The sequence below is a fragment of the Globicephala melas genome, chromosome 3 (assembly GCF_963455315.2).
Source record: "Globicephala melas chromosome 3, mGloMel1.2, whole genome shotgun sequence".
Classification (NCBI taxonomy): Eukaryota; Metazoa; Chordata; class Mammalia; order Artiodactyla; family Delphinidae; genus Globicephala; species Globicephala melas.
The window spans coordinates 90,602,176-90,614,223 of record NC_083316.1 but is presented as its reverse complement, the minus strand read 5'-3'; the positions used below and the strand labels follow the sequence as shown (position 1 = coordinate 90,614,223).

The 12,048-nt window shown below is 40.2% G+C and overlaps 1 protein-coding gene across 8 annotated transcripts in view; it reads right to left on the bottom strand.

Moving 5' to 3' along the window:
- Positions 1–11,179, bottom strand: part of CAMK4 (calcium/calmodulin dependent protein kinase IV) — a 243,687-nt gene extending 232,508 nt beyond the window's left edge. For 2 of the 8 annotated variants that reach the window (XR_009563442.1, XM_060296096.1), the window contains exons 1-2: positions 10,877–10,937; positions 10,036–10,274 (exon numbers count right to left, since the gene is read on the bottom strand). Coding sequence is in view for 6 of the 8 variants with exons in the window: in XM_060296096.1 (XP_060152079.1) it covers positions 10,036–10,274; positions 10,877–10,883 (246 nt within the window). In the remaining 2 variants the exon portion in view is untranslated. Of the gene's footprint in view, positions 1–10,035; positions 10,518–10,673; positions 10,786–10,876; positions 10,938–11,026 lie in introns of those variants that run through there. The other 6 variants (XR_009563441.1, XM_060296093.1, XM_060296095.1 and 3 more) reach the window with 6 other exon arrangements.
- Between the last annotated feature and the right edge of the window lie 869 nt (positions 11,180–12,048).

Below are 12,048 nucleotides of genomic sequence, written 5' to 3'. Positions count from 1 at the left end.
AGTGCATTTATATCCTGTTAAAGATAACACTTGGACTGACTAGTTGTCACAACTAAAGAACAATTTTGTATGTCTGTGAAAGTCCCACATGGACAGTTGTCACTAAGTTAAAGAGTCACTAACTATCCCTTCAAGATAGTACAAGAAGTAAGGCAGACCAAGCTGAAAAGTACAAGAGGGACTTCCCTGGTGGCGCAGTGGTTAAGAATCCACCTGCCAATGCAGGGGACACAGGTTTGATCCCTGGTCCGGGAAGATCCCACATGCCACAGAGCAACAAAGCCACAACTACTGAAGCCCGTGATGAGAGCCCGTGTTCCGCAACAGGAGAAGCTACCGCAATGAGAAGCCCACACACCACAACGAAGAGTAGCCCCCGCTCGCCACAACTAGAGAAAGCCCACATGCAGCAACAAAGACCCAATGCAGCCAAAAATTAAAAATAAATAAATTAATTTAAAAGTACAAGATTCTGTGCAATGCAAGCAAAAGTCCCTACTAAACAGTCCATGAAGACTGAAAGTGGGAAGAAATCATTCAAATACTGCATTATAAGTAACAATAAATGTGTAAACATAACTACAGATTTGTTATCCCCTACTCTTGTTTGTTCTGGTTTGTAATATTAGTCAAATTCTGTCTATAATCATGACAAATCAAAGAAAGTACACTTTTAACGAAGAATGCTACCACAAACTAGTAAAGAAAACAGTTAAGAGCAAGTCACATGTATTACTTTTTTAGCAGACCATTCTGAACAGTGTTATCTCTAGTCTAGTTTTTTTAAAAAATATTTTTGCACCAAAATTTTGGTGAATTTTTCAACCATATCACCCTGAAGCATGACTTAAGAAGTAATTAACTGATGATGATGCATTTGTTAACCAAGTTAAACTCAGCATCCTGGCACTAATGCTCACAACTCTCCAACCCCTGCCCACCAAACACTTCAGGCAAATGCAGTCAGCTGCTTAAGGCAGCAGGTGACAAAATTTACCATGAAGTAAGTTAAGTACTTTGAAATTGAGGTTCTTGCGTATGAATTTTGGGTTCAACAACAACGAAAAACAAAATTCATTTAACCCTCTGCTTGATGGGCAAACTGTATTCCTTTTCTCTTTTTCTTTACTCTGCCGTATGACTTTTTTGGTTACAATGGCAGTTATGTTCTTATCAAAATCTTTCATCAGGCAGTCTCAAAATGCATAACAAGTGCACATATGTGCCCACTTCCCCTTTCTGCACAAAGTCACACCTTGCAATATGATTTCTGTCTGCATTTTGATCTATGTATTTGCTTTAAAATCATTTTCATATAGCAAAATGTTAGTATTTAAATATAAGTAAAAAACTTATTCAGTAACCACTCAGAACTACCATTCTTTGATCCAGTAATCATCAAATAAAATGTTTTGAGCACATGCTCCCAAACTGTGTATACTTAAGTACCTATAAATGCAATACATATGCTATTGAACCAATATGTAATGTTCTTTTCAAAACATTTTAAGAAAGCAAAAATTAGAAAAAAAATATGTTCTTCTAGCATCCCATTATACTATGCATCCCCTGGATATGAACATCTCACTTTGGAGACCTCTGCTCTAGTTAAGATATGAGTGAATGCTTTAGTTAGCTCTAAACTCTATTCAAACTAAGAAAGAATAACTTTTCATTAAAAAAATGCTTATTTAAACAGTCTCAACTTAAAGGACCTTAATTAGTCCACCTGTCATATGTGTATGGCATATAGAAGGATTAGTCAACATGCAGATAATATATTAGTAAACAGAAAAATGTATTAAACTTTACTAATTAGAAGCAAATCTTTATTGATTTAGCATATTACTTTATAATGACTGTCACTTCAAATATAATAGAAGAATGAGCAACTTGAAATCTAATTATTATACACAAAACAAATGACCCTCCAATAGTCTTTGAATGTGAATGCTGATCATGGTATGGAAATTTAACTTAAACACACTTCAAATAAAGCTACTTCATTTTCAGAAACATGAATGATGATTGGAGCTAGCCAACGTGCTACGTAGGTTAAGAACTGCAACTGATATAGTTTCAACAGATGTAGAAAAAGGATGAGAATGAACTTAAAGCCTGTGCCCACTGGAAAAACTAATATCAGGTTGACATGTTCAAAGTAAAAGGGAGATTAAAGGTAATTCCTTGAATAAATGAAGTTTTGAGATCATTTTAACCTGAAATTCTCGTATAACTGAGGAGGAGTAGAAGTTTACCTTGACTGATCTAGGTCAGGGGTCAGCAAACCTCCGGCCAAGGGCCTAATACAGCAGTCACTTATTTTTGAACAGTCCACAACTTAAGAAGAGTTTTTACATTTTAAAATGGTTTTTAAAAATCAAAAGAATGTGATGTGAAAATTATATGAAATTGAAATTTTACTGTCATAAAGTTTTATTGGAACACAGCCATGTGCATTGGTTTCTGTGTTGTCTATGGCTGTTTTCACTCAGTCATCTGAGTTGAGAGCTGCCACAGAGATCTGCGGCCCACAACACCTAAAATAGTTACTGTCTATCCCTTTACAGGCTCTTTACCCAGTGTAGGTAACTGATCTTAATCCCTTCAATCCCACACTTCCCCTTTTTATTCTAGTCTAGAGTGCTGCAGGGTTTCTTTTTTCTTTCTTTTTTTTCAACCAACATGGTAAGTTCTCTCTTACCCACCCCCCTCACTTATCTACATTGTGAGTTAGTGTCAAGTTCTGAGTCCCACACCTTTAGCCCAAGACAAAGCTGCTTCTATAGGCACCTTTTGTTCTCATAATGGTTTCTTTCTCTTTATCTATAATTTTGGTTTTCGGTTGATACAAACTCAGTCATTTTTTTTTTTTACAGGCTTTCTTTGGTCTGATAATCAACCTACCCTCCCAACCTTATCTGTCATAACAATGTTCATGCTTTGTAAAGTCTGAAAAACAAAATGTATACCCCACATTCTTCTGCCAGGTTTTTTTTTGCCTTTTTCTTTAGAATGTATTTTCCATCTGGAATGCTCTTCACCAAAGCTCTACCTTGTTAAAATCCTGCCAAAATTCAAGATCCACCCCTCCCAATGAAGACACCTCAATTTTCCCAGTCAGAATTATCACTCTGTTGTAAAGACTGCTGTAATTCTCATTATCTCCATCCGGTATTAGTTTTATTTATTTATCTATCTCATATTAGATTAATTGTTGGTGCCTTACAAGTAAACTATACATGTGGAGGCCAAGTAGTGTTTTATTTATCATATTCATTCATACTCTGTCCCCCTCACCCTGCCCCCTACACCATAAATTGCCTAGCTCATAGTTATTCAAAGGATCAGACTTGTAACAGAGAGGACATTAAGTGGCATGAAGACATGGAATTAAATAACAAGAAATCAAAAAATGACATCATTATTCTCTTTTCAATTATTTTCAATCATCTGATTACATCAAGAAGAAAACCTCAATTTGTGCCACTATGGTTTTAACTTTGCTAATCTTTGATAATCTCCCTTTTTAACAAAGAGAAAACAATTCTCAGGCTTGGAGCCTTCTGGAGGCAAGAATTTCTAGCTATGATTTAGGAAAAATGCTTTGTTCTTATTGCCTCTATTTATGGGATGAATACTGGTTTTCAATTTAATGAAAATAAGTATTCTCAGTAAATAAATTTAGGTTAACAAAAATGAGGTGATTTAAACAAAAATATTAAGCAAATTATAGCACAGATGGTATGCATATACAACAGAAATCAACAGTAATACACAAAAATGTCAGAAACATTTGGTTGTAGCAGATAATCAATAAAGCCAAATGACTTTATTCCATCAAACTCCTTGTTAACCATCTACATAACTAAAAGAAAATCATGTAAAAGACTAGCTTCAAGCTTCTGAGACAGTGGTTCTCAACAGAGGAGGGTGTGACACTTGATAATGTCTAGAGACATTTTTGGTAGTCACAATTGGTGGGGGTGGGGTGGCTGGGGGAGGATTGCTTCTGGCATCTAGTGGGCAGAGGCCAGGGACACTGCTACACATCTTACAATGCACAGGACAGCCCCACATCAAAGAATTATCTGGCCCCAAATGTCTACAGTGCCAAAGTTGAGAAGCTGCTCTGAGAGAAAGAGCAAGCTTTACAGGTACTACCTTTTGCCCATCATTATATCATCCTCTATGCAGCACTCTGTCCTGATTTGATCTGCCACTGATAAGACTGCTGAGGAAAATCTCCCACCCAAACCTTTCATTATTTTACATCACCCACACAGCCACTGCCCTCCATTAGCAATTAGAATTTTAAAATAGACTGCACTGAAGAGTACATGTCCTTTATATGCTAATACTATGCCATCAATATTTAGATCTAACTTCCTAATTAAACCATTGGAGTTACGAAATTTTCAGATTTTCCTGCACTATCAAATAGATTTTTAAAAGTAATTAAGGTAAAGATTAATACAATTTGAGTAAAACTTTGATTCTAGCTGCTATTGACTTCATGTAAAGTTATTCTTTGGCTTGAACTATATGGTTCATTGACTCAAATAATATATTTTGCAGAATAAACCTGACCTTGAAATTGTTAAAATTCAGTATTTTTTATTAGATGTTAGCTTTCATGAAAGGGAGTCTAAAGAGAACTACTTTTTAAGCTAGCAAAAAAAAATCATTAACATAAAACAACATAACAATTAGTAGTTGAAACAGTTCGCTTGGCTACCACTCAGTACTTTATTCTCAAAAGTATTATTGCAAACACATAATCCACACAGATGTGTCTGAGGGTAAAGCATTTACAAGAAAGGTCTTTGAAGCTATTTTGTGGTTAGTGTTTTCGTTCTCTTTCTTTCTTTTTTTTCAAGTAAAGTTCACCAGAACAACTTAGAAGCTGATAGCACCTGTGTCTTTTTATTTTTTATTTTTCCAAATTAGGAGTTATTTTTACCCTTGCAACAGTATTTAAACATGGAAAAATAGTGCATTCTTAAATTAATGAGCCTACCATAATCTTCACTTGACTTTAAGGCTCTTTACAATGAGAGTATTTTCAAATTTAGCATTTACTATGTATTAACTTTAGTGGTTGGCATAGCTTGGAGGCATTTCATGCTTTTAAATTCAAGTTGATTTAACTCCTAATTCTGACATGCCTGTGGTAAAATGATAGCAAAGGTGAAACTGAATCCCTTTCATTTCAGAGCCACAAAGCACTCTGCCAACAGAAAAGCAGCATTATTTTCAATACCAACAAGCTACAGAGGTGGCAGTTATCAATACTGCCAAGAAAGGAAACCAGTGCTGAGAGATTAAGAGATGGTTTTAAGATTAAGAGATTAAGATCATGGTCACACACGTCAAACAGGTCACCAGATTTCCCTTTCCTTGGGGTCGTTAGAACTGAGATCATCACATCAGGACCCACAGTGCCTGGCCCACTTTGTTATCATTCATGCATTCTCTTCAAACTCATTTGTTGAGCACCTGCTGAGTACTGAGTACTATGCCAGGCAATGAGCACACAAGAGTGAACCAGCCAAATCTACAGACACTGCCTTCCAGAACTTGTAGTCAGTGTTGGTGCGAAGAGCCTGTGCAGCCCCAGTTTCTGTTCTCCCAAATGCAATCCCACCTTGCTACTGTGTCAACTGCCTGAGAAGAGAATCAGATGCACAGAGAACAAGAGAGGGACTGAACAAGTATACTTTAAATTCCTAGTGAGATAAAAAAAAAAAACAACATCATCCCCAAAAGAGCTTAAGATACCAAGTACAGTGCGTGTGGCAGGAGATCCACAGCCAGCTGTGGGGATACGCCGGATAGGCTGTGGGGCCCTAAAGGACAGTGTGAGGGAAAGACCAAGAGCCCAAGAAGCAATGGCTAAGAACAGCTCAGGAACGGACTTGAACAAACGGAAGTAAGGGAAAAGGGAAAAGAGAGGATCCGATTCCTCCCCAGCCAGGAGCACAGGTTGGAGCCCTCCTTTCAGAAAATGCACACTTTGCTGTTTCCTTACAGGAAGCATTTGCTGACCGTTACCTGGGAACAAAGTTACATGTTACCGAGTGGACTACAGCCCTGCTCAGGCCTCTGGATTCCTCCACTCCACAGTGAAGGTGCTCCTGGTCCAGCCTCCTGAACTGCTCAGCCAGTCCAGAATACACTCCACTCAGCAGGCCTCGTGGAGAAACCAGAGTTTTTCCAATAGTGTTTGAAAAGGGAAACCCAATAATGTTGGAAGGAAAGACAGGGGGATTTTTCTTTACAGAGCTATGCAATCAGTCACTACTCAATGTTACCAATTGGTCTGCATGGCATCTTTCGAAAGGAAGATACTCATACTCATACTTTAATCTGGCATACACAGATTTACGGCCTAAAACAGTACTTTTCAAACTGAATCACAACCTACTAGTGGGATGTGAAATCACGTAGGTTCAACCAATATTTTTAAGGAACTAGAATAAAATTAAACAGCACAGAATAGGAAATATTAGAGTACACTGCTGGTAATAAAAATAAACATTGTTTTATGAAGCTTTTATTTCCATTTTATATACACATATGACTCACTATCTAAATTTGTTTCCTGAGCAAGAACACACATAACAAGGGATCCTATATAATTATGCTTAAATTAGGTTGCTATATAAGTTTTTTTTTAAATTGTGAATCAAGTTGGGTGGTGGGCAGGTACTGAAAGTCATCAGTCTAAAGAAACTATAGTGAAATATAATGGAAATTGAAAAAGAAAAGATCCCAAAAACTCAATTTCTACGCTGAAAAAGAGAGCAAACCTAAGTATTTCTCAAAATACTTTAATTCTGTGATTTTCACACTTTTATTCTCTTGTCCTAATTATCTTTCATTTGCTTCCCTGAACTTGTGTGTGTGTGGGAATACATCTGATTTTGTTACAAACATTCTTTCAATCTCATACCAGATAGAAACAAAAGGTGAGAAATAACTGAAGAGAGAACATGGGTTTGGATGCACAGGGCCAAATCATCACCACAGAGCAGCCCAGGCCAAATCCTGTCCCTCTGTTTGCCAAACCACCCGGAAGAATCTGGACCAGAGGGAGGGTCCCTTCTCCCTTGGAAAAACCTTTAAAACACCAATTTCTCAAATCACTGGGCAAAGGACCAACCACTCTTTAAGATATGGAGTCCTGAACAGGATCACGGTCAATTTATTTTTTTGAGTAGAACTGAATTTGTTGTAAAGTTGATTTTTGTAAACTTTTAAACAAATTTTATAAACATAGCAGTATTTTCAAATGTGGTTTTTGGGAAAATAAATTAGTTTGCCTGAAACTCTTAGATAATTCCTTTCAACACCCTTCGGCCCCTGCTTCAGTCCCTGCTTCAGCTCCTGCCTCACCCTCATCCTGAAAAAAGAAAGCTATCACATCTACCCTGGTCTGAATGGATTGGTGGATTGGTGCTGTCAGTACCATCCAGGGGATTCAAGTGGTTACAGCCTTGAGAATTTTGTTCCCTGAAATCCCCAAATACATCCTCAAGCTATGTTGCCCTAATGGTCATTTGTCCAATTTTCTTGAATTCAGGAGTCACTAGTTTACAACACGTAATTGTAATAGATTACTCTATAACTTAATCTATACTTGATCTGGAGAGAACTGTCTACATCCTGGAACTAACCACAATGGCACCACACAACACTAGGGGCATTGTTCTCTTACTCTTAATAACAACTGTGTTACTAATGAATTAAATATTTTGGCTTTAGAGTCACCACTGGCAGGCAGACTTGGCCCAAGACTGGGAGTAAAGAGAGTAAAGACTTGAAACCAATCGACTGAGCCTCAACTTTATCACTTGTGAGGAAGAAAACTTGTCACTCAGTCAATATCTACAATTATAATTCTGTTGCATTCTCTGGCTTTACAGATTCTTACTAATTGTATTTGTAACAGAGCTGCTTTATGTTTTAGGTTTATTTTGTTGAAAAAAAAAACAACTTTGACCATGAAGTGATAATATTTCTCAAAGTCTCAACCAAATGGAATAAGTATGCACCTCACCAATTCTGCCATCTACAAAGAACTTACCTAATATACATGAATACTGACAAAGAGGACAGAAGTAACAATTTTAAATCTCTTCTCAAAATATTTTAATTCTGTGATTTTCATGGTAATCAAATGATTAGCTAGCAGAGTGAGAGTCTTAGCAATATATAATTGATTTATATTCACGCTCCAAAATTTAGTACAAAATATAACAAGCTGTTTTAAAAAGTATAATAAACTCCAAATTCCTTAGGTTTTCCCTATGAAGTCTACCATCTTGTATATACACACAATTTGTAGTTTATTTATTTTTCTACCCATCTTCCCATTCCTTACATTAAAGGAAATTTCTTGAGCTTCCTGAGGGCAAAGCTTAATCACAAAGATAACGTGCGCTGATGGTAAGTCATAGCCAATTAGGAGCATCTAAGGTAAACGTTACTCAGAAAGCAGTTAGATTTGGTGTTGAGACAGTCCCTGGAGTACCATCAGGCACTTCCTCTACTAGGTGGCAGTTTCTAAAACTCATCAATTTTAAGTAGATTATCACTTTAATCAGAAGTTTACACTGTTCCACTGCAGCTCATCATACAATTATGTAGGCTTCAAATCTTACAAAAGGAAATATTTCATTTTCAACCTACTAGGGAATGCATACTACAGCAGATCTTCAGATGAACATTGAAAAACTTGATCAGAACAGGATGTTTATGTATGCATTATTCAATGCTCAAATATTCTGAAACATTTTAAAACAGTGGCAACTCCTAAATTTTCATTCAGAAGTTTTGCTTTTCTTCCACACCTTCTGCACTCAGTGAGCCATTAATAGTAGTGGCAATTCGGAGGGGAAAAGTGGCCCTTACAGTCCCACTAGGTACCAACATCCAGAATCCCACACTGTAGTCTCCAATGCCATGAAAAATAAAATGGCTGTTAGCTAAACTGTTTTCAGCAAAAAAAGAATGGAAAATAAAATTGCAAAGAAATAGTTAAGTACAGAAGCTTCAACCTGTTAAACGCTGAAATTACATCTTTAGATTCCCTAAAATAAAGGGCCTGGTTCTAAAATGAGTGTTGAAAAGAAGTCCCTTACCAATGGATAGCAGAAAGGAAAAAAGGAAAAAGGAAGGAAGGGAAAAATATTTTTCAATGGATAAAAATATGAGAACATATGGCATCATTCACATGGCAAAACCACTACCTGTTTGGATCTTCACAGAAGGGATGAGGAACATTTCTACAACCCCAGGGAGGTGGTTTTCTGCATACATAATTTAAACAAATCACTCCAGCACATGAAAGAAGAGCCGCAGAACTCTTCTCACTAATTACCACCCCAAGGGCTGCTTTTTCTTTAAAGCCACACTAGTTCATTATTCTGCCTTCAACTCTCTTAAATGATTCATTTCCCCTTCACTCCTGAGCAGACTCTGCAGGGAAGCTAGTGTTTAAGTTTAATTTCTAGTGCCACTTGCTTTGAAGAGCTTGATGAGGGGAAAGAGAAAGAATCTAATTTAATAATTCTGTCATGATTTGGAGAGGCTCTCTCCGCCCCCCAATCCAAAAAATAACTAGACAAACAGGACCCTCTGGCAAGATATAATCGTGAGCAAAGACACCAGTTGGGAAAGCAGGGCCCACGTGCGGTGGGAGCTATCACGCAAGGGAAGTGGCAGGCGGTGAGGAGGAGGGAGAGTGAGAGAGAGTCGGGCTGCTGCTAGCAGCTGCACCGGCCTGGGCGCTCCCGGGGAGACCCGACTCGCACTTGCATGGTGCTGAGCTCTCTCCCAGAGCGGGTAGAAACCAGAGGGCAGTGAGGCCGGCTCCCGCATCCTCGGGAGCTGTCGCTGCGAGAGGGAGAGCGCCCGCTGCGCGCCGCGGGCTTCCCCAGAAGCCCGAGCCCGCGCACAGGGCGCCCGGCTCCACCAGGTCCAGGGCGCCCCCCAACGCCCCAGCTCGCCACCCCGCCCCCTCCGCCTTACCGTCCCAGCTCCGACTCCACCTCGAAGAAATCGCTCAAAGCATCCCTGTTGGAGCCGTCGATCCAGTAATCCGGGATGAGGCTCCCGGCCCCCGGGGCCACACTGGCGGTGACCGAAGAGCAGGACGAGGCGGAGCACGAGGGCACCGTGACTTTGAGCATCTTCGCGGCGGGACTCCGGAAGCCGCCGCCGCGGTCGCCACCGTTGCCGGAGCGAGAAGCCCCGCCGCCAGTCACCGCCTGCGAACGCAGGAGCGAGAGGTGGCGTCCTTCAAACACACGCACACACCCACGGCCGCCTCCCACGGCGCCGTCAGCCGCGCTCGGGCTGCGGTTCCCTTTCTGCACGCTCTGGCGGGAGGGTGGGCGGAGAAGGGGCCGAGGAACTGGGAGACGGTGTGGAGGGAGAACCCCAGTCGCCGCTGGCGAGAGAGAGGAGGCGGAGGCACTGCAAAGGAGAGTGGTTCCCTCCCCCTTCGGTCCTTCCCTCCCTACCTCCCTCCACCGTGCCTTTCCAACCCCCCTCCCTTTTTTTTCCTTTCTCCCTCTCTGGCAGTGGCTGCGGTGGAGCCAGCTAGGGCGCCTCCGGATGCTGGAGACTGGGGAAGGCACAAGGGCCAAAGCATCATCCCACGCTACCTCCCGCTAGAATCGGGTGCCTGGAAGAGACCGAGCGCACAGGGACAATCGCTCCGAGTGTTGAGCGCCCAGCGCGCTCTGGGAGCACATGGGTCCGGGTGGCCAGCAGGATGGTGAGAAAGGGACCTGGCTGTTGCTGGCGCAACTCATCTCTCCTTGAGCGCGTCTAGGTGGCGAGCCCCTCCCACCCAGCACCAGCTAACCTGCCATCCCTTGTTCCTCCCTCTGTCAAAGGTTATATTGACAGCCGGGAAGGGTGTCCTCTGGTCGCCGATCCTCCAGGGCTCCAATGCCCAGAGCCAGTGAAAGCTGGAGGAAAGGGAAGTGCCTGGGTCCACGGTGACCTGACTCACCTTTGAATGAAGTCTTCAGTTGTAATAGGTGCTGCCGTGCTGCTGCTGGCACTGCATCCTGTGGCACTTTTGGAGCTCCTGGAAGGGCAGGTATTTGCTATGTCTAGTTGACTCCCAGCTTCTGAAGGCTAGCAACAGAATTGACCCAGAGAATTACAGGTTTGGAAGGGCCCTATGGAATCCAACTAGTCCAGCCCTCTGCCTTAAAGCAGGACTTGTCATCATTCATGACAGAGAAGACTGCTACATTTAAAGCTCTTTCCTCTTCCCAAGAGATGTGTCCCATCACAAATATTCTAATGTCTGCCCATAAACCTTTAGGCTATCCTTCTAAGTATTGGTTAAATCTATATCATTTATATTTCTACCCTTGAACTTTTTTTAGATTTCAGCAGAAATGAACAACAATTAGTCATTATATTCTGTAATAAATCTTTGTATATATAAAGACATTACATAATATCTCATTTCTGGCTAAATAACTTTAAGCCCTTTATTTAATCTTACTTCACAGGTATTACTTTTAGTCTTTTTTCTTTTCTGACTTTCCTGCAACATGCATTAAACTCTTCTCAGTGTGTCCCCATTCCTGATTACACCAGTAAACACGGTCCAATAGTTTCCACTATTACTGATTAATTTCTTACACTTAAGAGCTTTTGTGCTATATTGGTGAACTACCAAAAACAAAGCAAAACCAAAAAAAGCAAAAACAAACCCCCCAAATCTAACCAATTAATGATAGGAATTGACCCTTAGTTGATAGGAAATGAAAAATAAACTATACAGAAACTATTCTTCACAGGTAATTTTATGAAGATTAGCATATGATCAGTTTACAAATGGCCTAAAAAATAGCAAGTACATGTAGATTCACACAAATTCAATTAATACTGGATTATATGGTGAAAGACAAAATGCTCACATGACCTGTTACTTTTCAGAGAATGAATTCACTAATCTTCACGTTAGAAAACCAAGTATACAAGCAAAGCAAGCTGATGAAGCTCTTGAAAGTAAAT